The 20,333-nt window shown below is 41.2% G+C and overlaps 1 protein-coding gene across 1 annotated transcript; it reads left to right on the top strand.

Annotated features, from left to right (window-relative positions):
• Nucleotides 1-1,428: 1,428 nt before the first annotated feature.
• On the top strand, nucleotides 1,429-15,660 carry SMPDL3A (sphingomyelin phosphodiesterase acid like 3A). Its single transcript, XM_050895016.1, has 8 exons — nucleotides 1,429-1,534; nucleotides 3,153-3,366; nucleotides 4,872-5,016; nucleotides 8,037-8,133; nucleotides 9,411-9,589; nucleotides 10,789-10,969; nucleotides 12,903-13,027; nucleotides 14,184-15,660. The coding sequence occupies exons 1-8, from the start codon at nucleotides 1,429-1,431 to the stop codon at nucleotides 14,493-14,495; spliced, it is 1,359 nt and encodes a 452-aa protein (XP_050750973.1). The 3' UTR covers nucleotides 14,496-15,660.
• The last annotated feature ends 4,673 nt before the right edge of the window (nucleotides 15,661-20,333 follow it).

Below are 20,333 nucleotides of genomic sequence, written 5' to 3'. Positions count from 1 at the left end.
GAACAAGTGATTCGTGGGGTCATGGATTAAAAAAATAAGGTTTTTATTAAATATGAGGAAAGGAATGCAGGCACAGATTGTTAAGACTTGGTTTACAAATAAACCCTGAACGGTGATTATTTTACATTACAGTCACTTTTAAACAAAGGCTACTTTTCCCTACGTGCATATGTTCTATAAGTCACATGAAACCATTATGAAGCTTATTGGTGAAGTCTTATGCTATTCTAAAGATAAACAATATTAAGGTCAAATAAGGGAGAGAAAAGTGGAGAAGTGGTGCCTGTGAAGTGCCAGCGGCACTGCTCAGAGGAGTGGAAAAGTGAGGCAAATACTGACACACGGGACTTCCAGCTGCTGGTAAAATGGCTTTGCAAAGCCCTGGAAAGCAGATCTGAACAGAACAGCACAGTGAGCAGCGGAACATTTGGGGGCAGCTATGGGACCCATGACATCATCATTTCAGTCTGCTCCTATAAGTAACACCAAGTACTCCTCCTCACCAGAAACTACTCTGACTTCAGCAATAAAGAGCAGCTCCGCCACTATAAAGCCAATGGAGACTCATATTTACAACACACCTCAGCATTTTCCTCAAACTGTGTTAAAGGTGCACTTGATGGCGTATTTCACCGGCTTTTTTAATTTTAAAGCACATTAAGTAACTAGGATCCCTTTTTACATGTATGCTGTGAGAAACCTTCCTTCCAAAAGATGCTTGAGACTCCTGTACGGCATCTGAGCACTGCCTGTGCAGGGCAGGGTTAGGCTGCGCGCCAGAGCTGCTGGCACCGCACAGCACCGCAGGCAGCAGCGCTGGCCCTCGGAGGCATTTCACACCCCAGCTCTGCCACTCGGTAGCACCGGCGAGGCCACGGCTGGCTCTGGGGGGAAGGATTTTCAGCCGCAGGTCCCAGCCGCTTCGGAGAGCCGTAACCCCTTGCTGGGAGTCCAGGGCTCGAAGGGACAGGCCCGCCGTGCGCCACAGGCCACCGCCCGAGCGGGGAAGGGACTCCCGCCTTCCCGCCGCACACCTCATCTTCCTTCGAGGCCGCCTCAAATCTGCCGGTGCCGTGAATTTAGCCCTGCCCGCGGCCGGGCTAGCTCCTACGAGGTCCCCAGCGTCTCAGTGCCGACTCGGGGGTGGCACCTCCTGAAGGTCACCCCGACCCCCGGCACGGCCAGCTCAGGGGACAGCAGCTGCCCCCCTCAGGCGCCGCCGCCCGGCAGCGAGCGGGGGGCCCCGGCCAGGGGCGGCTTTTGGCCCCCGGTCGTGCGGGCGGGGCGCGGTGGCGGCTTCCGGCAGCCCCGGGGAGGCAGCGAAATACCGGGGCTTGCACAAGCCGCCCCGGCCTCGCCCCTTTCCTCCGCGCCGGGGCGGTCACAGGAGCAGCCGTCGGCGGGCAGGGCGCTCCCGTCACGGCCAATATGGAGCTGCGGGGGGGACGCGCCGCTCGCTTGGCCCTCGGCCTGGCGCTGCTCTGCTCCGCGCTGGAGGCGGCGCCGGCCGGCCCGCAGCCCCGCTCCGCGGTGGGTGAGTCCGCCGGGGGCAGCGGCTGAGGGGGGCCGCCCCCGCGCAGGGTGACGGCAGGCAGGGGCCCGGCTGGGGCCGCCCGTGGAGGACGGGGGAGGCGGGTGAGGGACAGCCCGGCAGCGGGAGGCAGCCGCGGCCCGCGGTGCCTCCCCGGCTGAGGGAGTGAGGGAGGCCCGGCCGGGGGGCGCCCCCCGCCCTTCCGTGCTACCAGTGCGGGGGCCTGGCGGCCGGGGGGTCCGGGGTAGGTGCTCCCCTCTTGCGCCTCCTTTCCCTCCGCTTTTCACTGTTGCCTGCACATAGACTGCTGCAGTGGTATTCCCTGTCCCAGCTGGCTTCAACTTCATGTGACTTTTAGATAAGTAAATACATCGCTATTCAGGTTGGGGGGGGTGGGGTGGGGTTAAATGGGGTATATATTTATTTAGCCAGCGTAGGCTGGCACTCCAGATGGTGGCAGGTAAGGTGAGCCCTGCCCTGCCTTTGGCACGGTGTCCTGAGGCACGCACTGCAAACAATAAATTTGGTTTCTGTGCTGTCAGCAAACACACACATGCTCTGCCTGGCATGAGCTGCGGTACCGTAGCGTACGCAGGTGAGTGCTCTGAAATGACTTCCAAAGCGTTTTCATTTCCTGTAACTCACATGTGCCTCTGACAAAACACGTAGCAGTGTCCAGGCATTTCTGTGTCTCCGGTTGGTAGGAGTCACGGGTTTGCAGATTTCGAAGATCGCTGCTGGTCTTTGCTTCCTGAAATAAAACTCCGTGAGGTCCAGTCGCGTGGTGCCTGCTCTGCCACAGAGTAAGCATGTGACCTTGGGAAAAATCAATTTATATCTGTCCCAGTTTCACAACCACTGCCCCACATACACTGTGCCTTTCCCAAGTGCTTTGAAACTGACAGAAAGAAATAACTCTTATTTTACATGAAACTTGAAGGCTGGTAGTCTAATACAAGTTTAATTCATCTTGTTCATCATGTTCCTATACTTCTCGGCTCCTTTTTCCATGCAATGCTAAGTAGCAGTGGCTGAGAATGTGTCAGCCTGGAAAGTAGTGAGTAGGTATGGTTGACACACCTCTCTCTCTGGTGAGAAGCCCGATCTCTTTGGCTGCTGGGGAGAAGAAGAGTTTTGAAATTTTTGCACATATGCTGTTTCTTGCCTTTCTTTCTAGACTGGGATCTTTTATGGTAGCTTCCAGCCAGGGAAGGTCTGGAAAAATAATTAAAATGCAACTCCCTCTCTTTCAGGTGGAGTGGAGAAGTCCTTCTATCACCTCCTCTACTCTCCAGTTTCCAGATTACTATTAATGAAAAGGAGCTGATTTTCCAGTCCCTACCAACCTCCTTCTTTTTTTCTGCTGAATAGCTTAAACCTATGCCTCTGCTTCTGTTTTCAGTTTTTCTAAGCAGACTATGTGAAGGACTTTTGTCAGGAATGCAGAACTCGCCCACACTTATCAGACGGGCTAATCAACAATTTGTTAAATTTATTCTCCTTTTCAAAACTTGAAAGAGGAATAGCAGTAGACAAACTGGAGCAAACTTGGCATTACCCATGTATATCCAGTTCACATGCAAATAACGCATTTTCTTTAATCTTTGTTTTCTGAAAACAGGGCAGTTCTGGCATGTATCTGACCTACATTTAGATCCGACTTATCACATTACCCCTGATCGTACCAAAGTTTGTTCTTCTTCCAAAGGAGCCAATGCCTCCAACCCAGGCCCTTTTGGAGACTTTTTGTGTGATTCTCCATATCAACTTATTTTGTCAGCATTTGCATTCATGAAGGATTCAAAACAGCAGGTTTCATTCATGATTTGGACGGGGTAAGTGTTCAGGTCACTCTGCAGTTAAAGCTTTTAACAGCTCTATAACTGTATAGTGCAGTAATTCACAAGTTTATATTTGCACCAACAGATCTGAGTTTAGTATGTCACAAATCCTACTTTTAAATAGTCCCTTTAGTTGTCCAAACGGCTAGTAAGTGGAAGACTGAGTGAGAATATAAGGCCTCAGGAACATATTTTGATCTCTGTAATCGTTTCTGGATATTGTTGGACTGTTCATTGGGACATTTACCACATGACTGTATTAGTGTAAGTTAGCAGAAATGGTGCAGGGAGGGTGGGAAGTGGAAAAAGCAAAAAGAAAGGTCAGAGAAATAACTGACTGGAACGAATTATTATGGGAGGTGTTGGATTTTGTAGGTCTTAAGGTCATTAAATCTGAAGTGCATCCCTTTTTAGAAGATACCCTTTAACTATATTTTATTTGGTTCTGTAAGAGGTAACTAGAATCAAGCAATGCTAAAGCTTATGGTTTGGTTTTTTTTTTAAAGTGTATAAAGTTACCATTCAGGTTCAGTCCCTGTATGAGTTCTGGATCAGGGGTTAGCGGGGGGGGAGGATAACAGTGTCATAGATGCTGTCCCTCTCTTCATTACTATCGCTCATGGCTGCATGTGCTTCTAAAGTGTGGTTTCACAGTCCCTTATTGCAGTATTTTGGATGTGTACAGTCCCCTGCTGAGTAAAATGTTTGCCTTTTCTGTGCCGATCTTCCTTATTAGAAAATGGGCATAATACTACACTCTCTCTCACACAGGTGTTATCTGTGAGGCTTTTTGTGCCTTAGCAGTGGGTCTGGAGAAGTGTGAAAGGGAGGCATAGGAGTAGCTCGATAGTACCATGCCCTGTTACTTTCTAGGTATTCATAAAAGGTAGCATTAATTTACCCTTCTGCCATAGCGAAATTCTCCATTCTGCTATCACATAATTTTTTATGGTATACATCAATGGATAATTTATCAAAGAGATTAGTATCTTTGAGTGTTTGTGAGAACTAGTTTGTTTATCAATGACAGGGTCTTTGTTGCTGGAAAGGTTATATATGTTATGTCACTTAATTTTGCTGGGGGAAGGGTGTTAAGAAATACAAGTATGTAAAGACAAATGATTAATTTATTTCACTTAGCTTATTGTACTTCATTTTCAACAGGATGTTGTTAAAAGGGGAAAAATAAACTTATCAGGTTGTGCAGATGATGGAAGATATATAACCCAAACTGCACAGTAGCTGAAAATGATGGAGTTGAATTAATTTAATTTCTAAGAAATCTTAGTTATGGTAAATGTGAATCACAGGATAAACATTAGTCTACTTGTTTGGTTTTTTAAAAAAAAAAGCCTTTGCAGAGAGCCTTTCAGGCAATTCTATGATTTTAATTAAAGAGTCTGTAGTAGTATTACATGCTAGAATGTAGATGTGTTTGCAGAATATTTTGCCTTATGTTGCTAATAAACCTTTGTTAATAAAGCCTTTTCCTTTTTCAGAGATAGCCCTCCTCATGTTCCTGTAAAAGAACTCTCCACAAAGTTGGTCATTACCATCATTGGCAATATGAGTTCTACAATTCGTAATTTCTTTCCAGATCTTCAGGTTTTCCCTGCCTTGGGCAATCATGACTACTGGCCACAGGTAAAACAAGTTACAGATTTGTTTATGTATCATATTGAGTGTGTTCCTAACCTCTCAGAAAGCAGATGTGAAAAATAAGAGTTAAATTTGTGTAACTTATTCTGGAAACAGTATTCTACAGTTCTCCAGTTAGCATTTAAAATTATAAATAGTTCCAATCAAGAACAGAAAGTACATCTCTCTCTCTGTGTTAAGTTACCCAAGCAAACACTGATGCCAGGTAAAATCTGTACGTTGCCTGAGTTCATGCAAATTTACTGCTAGTTGTTCCTCATGGCTGAGAACCATGAAGTCTCATCATAGTTAATACACACTTATTTTTTTCTTGCTGTGTAAGTCATGCATGTGTGTACAACAGCTTAATCTAACAGAAATGACATCCTTAATGGATCTGTGAGCCCGTGGTAAGATTCAAGGCCTACTGAAAGGCCTACTGGAAATCTGTCTGCTGACATCACTGGGTGTTTTTTTATCAGACTAATGGCAGAATTTTTATAATGTTCCCATAGTTTTGCCACTATTATTAAAAATATGTCATTTTTTCTTTCCTTATTGGACACTTAGAAATATTCGCATTGATGATTTACTGGATATGTGGGCCATTGCAGCTGAGGACAGTGCTTTTCTACTTTGAGTGTTCTGCGAATATTGTTCTTGGCATAGCTCAAAAGTAAACAGTTGCTTCATGTGTCCTTTAAAGCGTATTGTGGGTTGATCTGGCAGCACACAGGACTGAGAAGCAAATTCTGTTACTGGATCTGAGGGGATCAGAAGGGATGTGGAGCAGGTCAACAAAAATATTTTGTTTGAAATGCTTAATGGGAATTCAGTAACAGCCCTTCACACCCCCAAAGACTTTTATTCCAGCTTTCTGTGTTATTCATTAGGCCTGTCAGGGTATATCTTGGTGTAGTAGGTGATTGTATCATTGCCTGTATCACTGCTGGAGTTAGTGATTCCCAAATCAGGGAGTAACAGGTGCTCGGAGAGGGGAAAGGGAAATGTGAGAGACAAAGTAAGAGCTAAACAGATCTTGGAAATGTGAGTGCACAAACCAAGCTGGGACTTCAGTCTCTTATGTTCTTTCTCTGGTAGTATAGCTTCAGCTTGTCACATGCACTGACAGGGGGCCAGGTTGGTTCACCAGAAACCGCTGGTAAAGTATTTTGATAAATAACACCTTAACTGAAGTCTCACTCTGTTTTGTTTTCATTTTGTTTTGTTTTTTAAAAAATCTTAACAGAGAATAGTTGTCATTCAGCAGTCTGCTTTGATATAGAAGAAGAAACTGTATATGATAACCTTGTAGACAAAGAATGTAGTGACTTTTCCAACAAATATGGGTTTTGTTTGTGAAATTAAATCTGAAGATAGAAAAAAGATGGTCAGGAGGGGCAGACAGGCAGCAAATAGTATTTTGAAGCAGACTGCTGATCGGAGTAACTGTTGTAGTTCTCTCTGCACAAAACCACACAGGAGTGCTTCTGTGATACTTTGCTTTGAAACAGCAGGCTTCACCAATGTGCAGAACTGACATACTTTTCTGTTACTGTTTGAAAAAGACCATGGGATCAGAAATTCGCCACTATGGGGTCATTTCAGGTTGTTGGATTTTTTTTTTTGCTGTTGGTGACATTCCTGTTTTTCATATGGACATGCTTGGTAAATGTCCTGTAGACTGGAAGCGATGTGGAGCAAGCCACACACTGTAGGCTGTTACAGAGCAAGTGTGAAAGCTGCGCACTCACCATGCACCGAAGAATTTTATTGCGCTCTGTTGTGTTCTGACCTGTCCGTCTTAATTTAACGGTCTGGGGTGATTTTTCTTGCAGAGCCTATTAAAAATACTACTCAGGTTAATCAAGCATTGGGGTACCTTTCAGATCATATATTGTGACCTCAGTCTTTCTGCATAGTCTTATTTGTTTCACATCCTTGCCCCTGCTTAAAACAAATTCCCGAACTGCTGTCTAATCCACAGGTTCACAGAGCACTGACTTGCCTGGATCCAAACCACCTTCAGTCCATAACATGGCCTCTTATCTGAGATCAGGTTTTGCTATGTCTGTTAGTGACTGTTAGCTCTGGCTGAACTGGTACGGCTCAAAGCTTTCTTAATAACTGGTATCTGTGCACTGCAAGCAACAAATGTCTGAACAGGCTTCTGATTGCACTACTCTTAGACAGAGACTTAGTGCCTAAGCCTCTAAAGCCTCTAATAACGTAGGTTTAGTTTCAAAGATCTTAGAAAGGTCAAATTTTATGTTTAAGAAAACACGCACTGTAATACTGTTCCTATTTTTGGACCTCTGTTTTTTCCTTCTAGCACCAAGAATCCAAGCAGATATTTTAGGAAAGGCAAGGACAGGCTGGGATCTTCCTGTCAGGGTTAGATGAGAGCATGGCTCTTAGCAGGCTGTGGCGCTTGGGCATTGCTTGGCTCAGACTGAAGAGTGCTACAGTCCTAATTAGAGCCAGTGGGAGAAGACATTGACAAAACTTTTCTTTTACATTTTAAATGCTTTGTTACTAGAACTACAGGATGTCATGGAAATATTTGTGCATTTCACCAGAATGTTTCTGAGGGCTGTAGTCGAGTTTTGGGGAGCTGCTATGAACCTCAAGTTGCTTGAAAAATTCACCTGCTATAAAAGAAGCTTATGTTCAAGCTTTTCCTCCAAGAGACTTTATTTTTAGACTTTGAATCTTCAGTTTATATATTTATTAATTTTGCAGAATGTATGGTTTTCCACTCTGCTGTGCTCCTAAGGCTTGAAATATTTATTGCATTAGTTTATCAATGCATTAACAAGGCCATGCAGTCAGTTCTGACTAAGTTCAGGCATTTGTTCCTGATCAGCAATACTGGATGTTCAGAAGTTTTTTTTTTCCTTTGAGTTCCTCCTGGTGATGACTGGATACACTTATGTGTTATGCAAGAGGGCAGGTGGGATAATTTAGTGATTCTTTTGTCTGTGCGTCTGAATGCTAAGACTTAGGCAGGTTCTGCTCTCTCACAGGATCAGCTTCCTGTAACTACCAGTGAAGTTTACAATGCTGTAGCAGATTTCTGGAAGCCTTGGCTAACTGATGAAGCAATCAATACCTTCAGAAAAGGTAAAATATGCCAGTAATGCATTGTAAAGCTAGGGCTTAGAGAACTAATGTTTCTATAGATTTGTCCCGTTTGTTTAGCTAAGTCTTGTAGGATGAATCAGCACAATGGATTATCTGTAATGCTTCTCCTGGAAGAAGTTACTTGTCTTTTTGAATAGCAGCGCTTATCTTCAGGGTACATTTATTCTCTTCTGATGCAATAATTAGTGCTTCTTGTAACATGTACAGTATTATTGGCTTTGTACCAATGCATGTGAAATATCTTATTGGCTTCAAGACCTCATAATACTTTTTAGATAAAGGTGTATGATGCACAAGAAGATTTAAATTTGGTTGTAAAAAAATTGATGAGATGATGTTTCTGTTTTGATACTATATGTATTTCAGAGCATATTGAATGGGCATATATTTGTTCAAGTTATGATAGCACGTAGACTTGGTGATTACACTGTTAATTGCATCATATTTACGTCCAACTTACTAAACTGGGAGAATATTGATATCCTAATTATGATTTTTCTTTTTAGCAAAGGACTGAAAAGTTCAACCCAAATTCCAATCCACTCAAACATTAGGGATTTGGAAGTTTAATTTGTGTTTTTGTGTCCTGAATGAGAAGGAACGCTGGGTAAGAGTGGAAGTAGAAACTCTAATAGGAAAAATAAAACTCAAAGGGGCAGACCTTAAGTTAAGGTATATTGTTATAGCTCTGTTGCCATGGCTCCACTGAAGTCCATGAACTATGAAATTGCACCCATTGAAGAAGCTCTGTATGCCATGGAGAGTTTTAGGAGCTTGGATTGAACAACGTGATCTTTACTTTTCATCATATTCCAGTCTGAAGTTAAATGACTTTCAAAGTACAAGACTACTAAACTCAAACAGTTCTTCCGGGAGGAACCTACATGTTTGCAGTATTTCAAGAAATGTGGACTTTTTAACAATTACTGCATCTCTCAGTGTAGAAGAAATGTTACAGGGCACTTCTTGCATGTCAGTTGGATAATTGCATCTAAAAACTGTGAAATAAACACAAAGGCAATTACAGGCAAGAATTCATAAAAATTCAGTGTCAACTTCTCCTACTAAAACGTTGCTAAAAACAGATTCTTAACATGTTCTGTTGTGATAAGATGATGCATGGCTTGAATAAACATACCGTATTCTATTTTATTAGAAAGAGTAAGGCTGGGTATTTTGTCAGTGCTGTACTTTCATTCTGAAGTTGTGCTTTGAAGCCTTTTATTTTTCAGATGATGTTGGTCTTATTTTCACAGGTGGGTTCTACACACAGCTGTTTGAATCCAGTGATAGCTCTCAAACACTCAGGATAATCAGTCTGAACACGAATTTATATTACAGCCCCAACAGTGTAACTGTGAATATCACTGACCCAGCCAACCAGTTTGCCTGGCTGGAGGGAATACTAGAAAACTCTTCACAAAAGAAGGAAAAGGTAGGGGCTGTGAACAGAACCCATCAGCATTATTTGTTTAAGCTTTGAAAAGAAAAAAAAAAGAAGTAGGAAGTAGAGACAATGAAAATACAAACGTGATTCTAGAAGAATATTAATGCTGCCAAAGATACTGCAAAATCAAAATGTCATTTTTTTTGTAATTCTTCCTTGACTATGCACATTATACTACATTATACTACAACAATTAATAAAATAGTTGAATGCAGTTCCTCAAATTGTACAGTAAAATACCTTTTCTTTCCTACTATGTAAAATACTGTAGAAGCCAGGATGAGAATACTTAATACTTTCACTTTTGTTTCTGATGCTTTTTACTCATAGCCTTTAATTTTAAAATGTGCACCCTTGGCCTGAGACAAAAACTAGCATATTTCATTTACTTTTTTATGTAATTACAAGTATCAAAAATAGAAATTAGAAACTAGTTTGTCAACCACAAAACTTAGCCAAGCTGCAGCAATTGCTATGATTTGAGTGTTATAATAAATGGTCTCATAATACTCAGGTTTTGAAGTGAAGTTATAAATTGTTGGCTTGTGTTTGATTGATTGGTGTGGGAATTGGATCATCATCTGACCAGAAAAAGTGTTTAATTTGAAACATCTTTACATTTTGCTACGGTGTTGTAATTTTAAAAATATTATATTACAGTCAGGAGAAAGGAGAGATTTCCCTTCCTCATAAAACCCTGCAGCATATTAGTTGATGTGTGCAGTTGGAACAAAGTCTTGACCTCAGACAGAGGGGTTTTAACCAGTTCTTCCATGTTTCTGGTGACTCTCTGACCATGTAGGCTCTGTAATATTCTAACATAAGTTTTTCTTACTATCCCCTTGAGATGCCAAATCATAAGTCTTGCCCTAGTAACTTACTTTTTAATTTGAAATAATTGATCAAATTTTCCTTTGGCCTAAAATCACACATAGATTTATTGGAACTTTTCCCCCAAGAATATACTGAATTCACTAAAAAAAATCTATTTATTTTTTCTCATTATGAATTTAAACATTCCTACTGTTTGTATTTTGTATAACAAGACTGTCATGATTTATAGCTTTCAGAATGCCGTTTCTAAGATAGCATTATTATGAAATTGTGGTAACCATTTCTAAGTTACAGCTAAGAGTATAAGTTTCAAATGAAGGTGCTAATTGTGCTTTCTGTATCTAATTCCTTAGGTATATATAATAGGACATGTACCAATAGGATACTTGCCATATGCAAGGAATACTACAGCTATCAGGGAGTATTATAATGAGAGACTGGTAAAGATTTTTCGCAAATACAGTAGTGTTATTGCGGGGCAGTTTTTTGGACATACACATAGAGATAGTATCATGGTCCTCCTGGATGAAGAAGGTAATGATGCTTGTTGAATCCTTCATCTTTTTCTTCTTGATTAAAAGCAAATTAATACTTTCTTGCATGTTCTTACTAGTCAGCCTCTGTTATAAATAATTGAAAAAGCAAATTGGGAAATACTGCTATTTATCGACAAGAGTTCAAGCCTCACACACTCCGAATTTTTTTCCAAAGAGAACCTTGCAAGGCAGACTGTCTTTTTCTGTTGAAGTCAGAAGAGACTCCCCAAGCTTCCTATTTTTTTTTTTTAATGAATGCTTATGCCTAGGCAAGAATTTCTAGTCTTTCCTCTCCGCTCTCTCAGTGACACGGGCAAATTATACTAGCCAGTTGCTATTGTGTAATGTGTCAAAGGGAATGTTCTCAGGCCAACCAGACATGCTCTATGTTCTTGTGTTTCCTGCATCATTACTGTGCCTCTCTGCTGAGCTCCCTGCTGCTTCAAAGTTAATTAAGATAAGGGTAAGCAGGAGGCAGGGGAAAGAAAGTCTCTGCCTGTTGCATCTCTGAGATCAGCTAATTTCCCTTCAAGAAAAGCACCCAGGTTTGAAAATTTTGTTTATTGCTTTGAAATCCCTTAGTTTTAAGCATGGGCATGGCCATATGGAGCACTCCAACAACTGGTTAAATATTTGTGCCTGTACCATAGAACAGTGAGAGTTCCATTGCTTTGTTTTATGTAAAATACCCAAATATTAATTGGCTCTTAATCTATGCTTTATATGAACTCATAGAAGCAATGCCCAAAATGCTGACTGGGGTAACAGTATTCTAAATCATTTACCTTTTTACATGGCATTATCATGGAATTAATCTCCAGTAAAAAGGAATCCAGCCCTAGTGAAAGAATTGGCTTTTTATATATATTTTTTTAAATGGTATTCAAGGCAGTCTTATACCTACGTAGTTTTGTGCCATGTCCCATTTGTGCATGAAATCTTCACCTCTACTGCAAATTTCACTGAGGACAGACTGATCTTGGTGCCTTGTCATTACAGTTTGCATGTGCAAGTAACTGCTTCCAAATTGTTTTAATAATTTTGCATCTTTTGACAAAATTTAAACAATGAAATTACATGTAGCTAAATACAGTTTGTGTTTATCTGTACAGTTTTAGGCTGTCTTCTATTCATGTTATTTTCCTTTTGACAAAATTCCAGAGAATTCAAGATAAATGTAATATTGTAACCAACATCAGTGTACTGAGATACAGAGCTCATTTTATCTTCTCCGGAAGAATCTACTGATTTCCAAGCTTTCAAAGCTTCTGCTCATATGTGGAGACTGACCTTGTGATTTCACTGCTGTGATGTTGTTAGAGAAAGGAATAGTTAGGGCTTCTTTTTTGTTCCACAGAGAACTTCTCAATATACTTACCTGCATATTCTGTCTAATTAAAACCTGTGTACATCCTCATGTTTCAGTTGCTGTGAAGATCGGCATTCACATACTAGGTGCTGGACTAATCTAGATGAGTGAAGTCAGGGTCAGGTGACGATACCCTGGTGTTTCTAATAACATCGTAAATACATAAAGCAAAAAAGACATAAAGCAACATGTAAAATATAGCATGGAGACAGCAACTAAAAGTTTTGAATATTTCTTCAGTAGAAATACGCAAAATACAGAGACCTTACATGTAGGCAAGACCATTTTGCACAGGTAGTTGAATTGGTGGGAAGCCTCTAGTATAGACAAACTTAACTGGTACACACTGGAATGTGTACTGTGGTATTTTACACAGATTTTGGTCTATCCAGTGGAAGTATAGAAGGAGTTCACAGTGTTATAGCTAATCCAGGGGAAAAAAAAGCTAATGTACCTAAGCCAGTCACTCTGGTTCTTGCTGTGTTGGTTCTCTACAAAAACTTTTGTTTGAAAAGGAAATGATTGAAAGGAAACTGTTTCCTCACCTTCCCGCTTCCTGCAGAAAAGCCAGTAAATTCCTTGTTTGTGGCACCTGCTGTAACCCCAGTGAAGAATGTATGGCAAATGGAGTCCAATAATCCTGGTGTCAGATTGTATCAATATGATCTTCTTGATTATAGCTTGCTGGTAAGTGAAGATTTTAAAGCATTAAGACGTTAAATATAGTGTCATTAAAAATTACAGCGAGATGTCAGCCTTTGTAGTATTATGGCTATTGGTGGAACTTTGGTACTTACTCTTATTTTTCTTCCTGGGCAAAGTAAAGGAAATCTTAAAGAGAACTTGGTCAGTCTTTCTGTGCCTGCAGGACTACCCAGTACTTCCTGTTCTCTGTGGAATGTTCTTATGACATACAATCAAAGACAGTCAGAAATTTTCTGGACAGAATCCTGAAACTATTTGCAGGCAGCTCTGCAACGGTGAAAAAGGTTCGCCTAAATCCTGGGATTGTTTATGTACCAATGTTGTTTGCTGGTGATAGCCTGCAAAATAGCCAGTGATAGCCTGCTAGGCAGTGATAGCCTGCAGTGCCAGCCAAAATACCTCATGATAGCCTGCTGGTGATAGCCAGTTCCTATATAGATTTTATACTTTTTATAGGAAATTATAGATAAATTTAGAAGGAAAACAGTAGAATACTTCTATTCTGTAGTCTCATGTGATTTTTGGAGATAAACTGAATACTGTATAATTATTTTGGCTCTGAATGACTGGGATATTCTCTCTGTAATTCAGGGTAAAATCTTGACCTCACTGAGTTAGTGACAACGCATCGTGCAGCTTGAGTGGGACTGGGCTTTCTCTCTGGAGACCTGTGCTAACACAGGCTGCTCCTTTCTTGTGCAGATTCCACTCCTGCATCTCCATCTCTCCCTTTCCCTTAAATTCTCCCTGGGCCGTTCTTTTTCTGTCTGTTCTGCCCCTCAAGCAGTGCCTGCAGAAAAGAAACTTCTGGCTCTCACCCTTTTGCCCCACTCCTAAAGCAGACATGATTATAGTGGAGTTTGGTTTACAGTTTGGACAGGAAAGACCTCTAACGCTGCCACTGCTGCCTTTTGTGGCTCCTTTTTCTTCTCCTCCCCATCCCCCCACCATTACCGCACTGCAAGTACCAGCTTTGGGTGTAAGCCCGGCTCTTGGGGTGGGACGTGACCTTCTATTCAGTTGTGAATAATGAGGAGCGACAGCTTCCTAATCAATGTATCACTCTAGGGACTTAATGAAGCAGGGAAGAAAGCAATACAGCCATGCCTATTTTTTCTTTCTTTTTTTTTAACTGTAGGATCTTTGGCAGTTTTACTTGGACCTCAGAGACGCCAACAAGAAAAATGAATCGAACTGGAAATTAGAGTACATCCTGACTAAAGCTTACGGCATTGAAGACTTGAAGCCAGAAAGCCTATATGAAATGGCCAAGCAGTTGTCTGTGCCACACAGCACACTGTTTGAGCAGTATTACAATAACTTCATTGTGAGTTATGACAAAACCATTGTCTGTGAAGAGGGGTGCAAGACCTGCCAAATATGTGCAATCCAATATTTGGATTACTCCTCATACACGGATTGTATCAATCGGGAAGTAACGTGGAGATGAAGTCTCCGTGCAATTTATGCTGATAATGACTTTAGCCTGTGATTTAAAGAACCTGCTCATCCTTTCGCTGAAGTGCCGACATGCTGACAGGGAGCCTGTGGGACTTCTCTGAATTTCAGGGGAGCAATATATCTCTGTAGATCTTTCTTATTCTAAACATGTTTTCCTTCCACATCTAGATAAAAGTTTATTGGCTATGTAATAGTGGCCAGATACTTTGCTGTTGTTTCAAGTGTCCTGTACCCTCTGTAACAGGCATCCCAGTATGTGGGAATAGAAGTTACTCACTCAGGTCTTTGGAAATCCAAGTCTCTCTTCTCAGGGTGTGTAAATGTAGGCAATGCCATTTCAGGCATGGGGTTTGTATGGGGGCAGGTTTCAACCATCTGCTCTCACAATTTGCAAACTGAAATCTGCAAAACCCACATTTGCTGAAACTGGAGTGCAGTTACATTGTTGATGCGATGCCAGTATTAGGTATCTGCCTGTGCCAAGTTTCCTTTTCCTTCTTAACCCCTTAAACCCACCTCTGCTTAGGGGCATATTCTAATGACAGCATGAAAGTGACTTAATGGAACACAAACCTCTATCCTGTAAATACGTAATGCATTTTTTCAGAATGTCTGTGTTTGCCCAGCACAAATAGAGCTATGTACATTGGTACTGCTATCAAGCAGTCTCCTGGTATGAGATTTTGCAGCAGACCATAAATCAGGTTTAAATTAGTCAACATCACTAATTAGACATAGCATATACATTCTCTGTGCAGGACAGGTAAACATGCACTTGTCATGGTGTTTCTCAGGTTTCTTTTTTTATAGAGCAGCGTAGAACTTAATGTGAAAATTATCGCATGTATGAATTTACAATTGCACAGACCGCTTCTTCCTCTTCTTGTGATTAAATGTGTGCACATAATGATAATATTAAGAAGGCTGTTTATCTAGTGTGTATAACCAAGAAGGACCTTTACCCATTTTTCTGTCGCATCAAGAGCTATACTTTTGGAACCTTTGGTCAATGTAATACCATACAGACCCTACTCTAGATAATATTATTCCAGAGGAACTGGAGCTGTAGAAGTGGTTATGAGACAAATCCAATTGCTAACTGTTGATTTTCATGAGATTAAAGCCTTTGCTGTAGCTGTTGAGGACTTTCTGGTTTTGTTTCCACCCAAGCTTGAAATATTTAGCAGAATATTTCTGGACAAATTTTCTGTCTGTAGTATTCACAACTGTAGATGCAGATACCTCAGATTTGCCATGCATCAATCATCCACAGAAATGGTTGGTTTGTTAAATTTGCATTCAGAAACAAATCCTCCAGTGGCACTGATGTTTAGAAATGCCATTAATAATGCACAGTAGGCAGTCCTGTATTTTGAATTCTGTGCTTGGAGAGGGTATGGTGGGCATGTAAACTCTGTAGAGCTATCTGCTCTGGCTGATCTTGAATTTACCTGGATATGTAAATAACCTGAATTAACGTGGGTTCTGTACAGACTGTGACTGCGAGGAAGTACCAGGAAGTTTCAGCGCTGAAAGCTGATGATTCCCTCTGTGTTGGATGTGTTTCTTGGTTGTGTTTCTCATAGGTTTGTTCATTAAAAAATGCCTACATTACCAGTATCTCTTCTCCAAGGGCAAGTAAACAAAGTTGTGGGTGGATAGCATAAGGGCAATTGCAGCTGATAGGATAGCTGAGCTTCCTCCAATTTGCCGGATGGGTTTTGTTCAATTCAGTCTTGTGCTTTCAACAGCTGTCTCTTTTCTCATACTGGTTTGTTTCTGTGAGTTCTGTGACTTCTATTTAAGCTTAATACCTACAAGACATCCTGGAAACACTATAAAAATTATCTAGTTGTATTCTTCCATTAAGGACTTCTTTCTTGCTGAACTTTAGGGAGAGCTGAACCATGTGGCAGATTAGTACCTACAGAACTCTAGGAAGAGTGGTATGCTGCTGATGGGTTGTTGGGCATCTTGCTTCCTAGATTTTTTTTTTTTGTATGTGTGTCAGTAGATGTTATTTAGTGAGCATGAACAAATAAATGCCTACAAATGTCTAAATAGGAAGCTATGGTCCAGACATACTTTTTTTTAGTCTGGACTTCAGTTGAAGCCAAGAGTTGGATGGCATCAGCTGAGGAGGTTGTTTTTGTTTCAAGCCAGGGGTATATATCCACCAGGGTTACATTTAGCCAGGGTATATTCTCCAAGATACACCCTGTTATGCAGGCTAGCATTCTCTGTTTCCCCTGTATGTAACTAGACTATGCAAGTGCAAGCATAACTGCCCAAGAAAGATCCAGGAGTATGTTTGACTGCATCATCTTGTAACTCAGACATAAATCAAGGAGAGAGCTGCTAGGAATGTTACACTGTAAAAAAACATGAGATAAATTACATGAACAGCTTAGATGGCACCTGAGTGTAAGGGGAGATAGAGGGTGACCATGATATTTTTGTTTCAGGTTCCTACTTTATTCCTTCATGGATCTAGGAGTGTTCCAAAGGTAAGTTATCCTTTCCTGACAAAAGCTTTTTTAAGGAATCATAGAAATGATTGAATGCCTGATAAAGAGGCATGACCTGATAAAATTGCTGACTCCTGTAGACCAGATTCCCATTTCACTTTTCATGTGATATTTTGTGGCCCCATCTTTAATGAAGGATTAGGGGGAATATTTGTAAGGCCACATTTGACAGAAAGACAAATTCCACCACCTAGTGGAGTAAAAAGCTTTTCATTTATCTATAATTAAACTTGAGGCATATAAACAAGGAGAGTAATTTCTCAAATATTCTAGGATTTAACTTCTAGTTTTTGAAGGTAAGTAGTTTTTGAAGGAAGTACTGCTACTTCTTTGTAGCAGTACTGCCATGTAGCACACTTTCTCTGGATATTAAATGGTTGCTGGCTCCTAAAGGCCATGTCACTTGATGGATCCTGAATGCTGTGGTAGGTACAGGTCTCAGCCCACATCCAGGGAAGAACTGGAGCCTATGGAAGGGATCCTCGGAGTGCAGCTCAGCTAGCCAGCAGAAAAGGGATGCGAGGGAAACCAAAGATCTATGCCTAAGCAGGCTGGTGGCTCCTTCCAGTTAGTTTCTGTGCTTTAATTCTCTCCTGGAGTTAACTGTCTGAGCTTACGTCTACATTAACAGGTACTGCAGGCTAATAGGAGTGCCTTCTTTAACAGGAGAGTTGGTGCTGAGGAGCTGATGTGACTGCTGCACATTTCATTAGCAGTTGGAGGACGTTAGATGTACCCTTGAAGTGCAGCTGCCAACTGCATTGCATCTGAAAGAGCACTCTCCAAGAGCACTCTGCAACATGAATAAAAGCACAGTAAGTGGGGGTGATCAGTAAACTCTGTTCAAAGGCGTGCTCCTGATCCAAACTAAAGTGAAGGTGCACCCAGAGGCCAACGTTAATTGCTTCAGATTGGGGCACTCAGTAGTGTCTGGATGTGATCTCACCATTTCTATTGTTTTTCACTTGCCAGCCTAAAGAAATTGAAATGACTGGAGGAGAAGGGCAGTGAGTGAACATATTGTTAGTAAAATTGAAGTGATGAACTTAAGTTGTCTAAAGACAGAAATAGGTAACTAAGTACATGTAGTCCCCTGTGGTCCATTTCCTGTGTGGACAAATGACGAGCGCATAGCATCTTCAAGGATAAGTAGCTAGTTTAACACTGTCATGTAAGTTCCCTCTGTGGAAACAGCAATCTGAAGAAGGTGAGTTGTCACATCGGTCTAAGAACAAAACCTCTTGGAAATCCCTCTCATGCCCAGTCAAGAGGAACTATGACAATGTCAATGAAGAAAGGGACTGTAACTGTTTAAACAAGATGAGTTGCTTTCCTTCCTTATTTTCCAAAAGCTGAAGACTAGCTTTTATCTGCTTACCACTACGGCTTTCAACAAGAAAATACTGCTTTAGATAATTCACTTGTCATCTGTCAGCCCCAGATTTCTTGTTCTGCTGGAGGAACATCCTACCTAGGAATTCTACCAGTTTTGTTATTTGCTGGTCGGCAAAGAAGTTTTGTGTAACATGAATGTTGTTTTCATACTTTGTGTGAAATATCACAACTGTAGAAATTCAAAGAAAACACATAGAGAAAAAACCAAAAATGTTAACCATCATATGTATGCTTAATTAGTTTCTGATGATTGTGGGAATGGCAAAGGCACAGTACTGAATGAGCATTGCCAGTGCGCTACTGAACACCGTACATAGATTCCTGCGAAAGTAGCTATCAGGAGAGTGTTCACAAATAGAATGGAATGTGCAGTAGGTGAATGACTGAAATCATAACAAGGGAATCACTCAAAACCAAAAATATTGAAAGCAAAACCACTGGAAATGTGGCAAACCTCAGCCCTAAGCACTTAGTGAAGCAGTGGAAAGAGCACTGATGTGCTTACAGATGTGGCCAAATCACAGCTTTTCAAGTGCAACTTCTGTTGCCTTCAGTGGTAGAGCTATATTGAAAGACTGTCTGGAAAATTATTATCTGCATTTCTATCAAGTTGTAATCTGAATCTACCTGTCAAATGTGTTACAGCTAATTACTGAAATACTCCTCCATCATGTCTTCCAGCTTACATTGGGTAAGAAAATTGGACACTGTTCTCGTACCCTAGAAACGCTTTATTGGATTTTGAAGCAACCGCTCAGACATCAGGCATAATTAAGCTGGAGAAGTTTCAAATGTAGTGCTGGGCAAAAAAAGTTTTTCCCATCCTGAAAAGCATCCTGAGATTTCAATGTTTCCCACTGGAATAAAACCAAGACCTTGTTGAGGTTTTAGGCAGGGAGATATGCAAAGTGGGGATTTGCACCTGCGACTGCCACCTTCCCCCTCAAGCACTTGCTGTGCATCTGTCATGGTGTTCACTATGCTTTCTCCTTCTACCCTGGAACTGAACAACTTTCTAAATTAAAATTTTCATTGGAACTGTTACATTTATATAAAAAACCCTGATATTGACACAGCATTTTCCACTGAAAACTTAAGCAATTCTCAAGAACTTCTCCCACATGCTATAAAGTTTGACACCTTGCCTGTCCAACACAGTACATGCCAATGGATACACTGCAGCAGCTTTTTTGGTCCTATATAATCTATGATTTTTAATAGTTTGTGTGGGCTAGATGATCAGCTGGTAAAAACTGACTTCGGAGCACTGAAATTAGTGAAGCGATGAATTAATTAATAAAGTAATGAATAATCCTACTTGAGATTCAGGAATGAATTTTCAAAAATACCTAAAAAATATTTCTGTGTGACATAATGCAGTCCCACCTGGAACTGAACAAGCAGACTCAGGTAGCAGTAGTAGAGTAGCTGTATCAGTATAGTGCTTTTCCTGGTATAATTCCCCCTGTAGCCCAGAGTGACGTGATAACGCGGCTGTCCTGCTTCCCCTTCCAAGCTACCCTGGATGGTTGCCTATATAGCATTGATTTATGGGATGTAAATACATACCGACTGACTTAAGCATACAAACCCAAATGAGTTGTGCTCCCAGGTCTTCTGGTTTGATGTTTGTTGACTATAGATGGACAAGCCTTATACAGTGTTTCTAAGGAGGTGGGGCACTCTGCGTCTTGCAGATTTTGGAGTATACAAGACAATTTAGAAATGCCCGAGGCTGCTAAAGGATGGCAATTTCTCTAGGCTCTTGTATAAGCATTGAACGTCCCAAAATCGCCAGTGTTCAGTCTAGCAGGATCTTCCTTCCAGTGGGAGTGGTGATAAAAGCCTGTAGTTTGTCGCTCAAAATACATGCAGAAGGACTCTTCTTCCAGATGGGTAGGGTA

Source organism: Gymnogyps californianus, chromosome 3 (assembly GCF_018139145.2).
Source record: "Gymnogyps californianus isolate 813 chromosome 3, ASM1813914v2, whole genome shotgun sequence".
Classification (NCBI taxonomy): Eukaryota; Metazoa; Chordata; class Aves; order Accipitriformes; family Cathartidae; genus Gymnogyps; species Gymnogyps californianus.
Note: the sequence above shows the minus strand (reverse complement) of the source record. Positions and strands in the feature narration are given on the sequence as shown.

What these genes read in the sequence shown, in the direction of transcription:
- SMPDL3A (XM_050895016.1), top strand. Translation starts at nt 1,429, where the DNA reads ATGGAGCTGCGGGGGGGACGCGCCGCTCGCTTGGCCCTCGGCCTGGCG. An exon ending in ATCATGACTACTGGCCACAG is followed by an intron (nt 5,017 to 8,036) that starts GTAAAACAAGTT and finishes GCTCTCTCACAG; the next exon opens with GATCAGCTTCCTGTAACTAC. An exon ending in CTTCACAAAAGAAGGAAAAG is followed by an intron (nt 9,590 to 10,788) that starts GTAGGGGCTGTG and finishes CTAATTCCTTAG; the next exon opens with GTATATATAATAGGACATGT.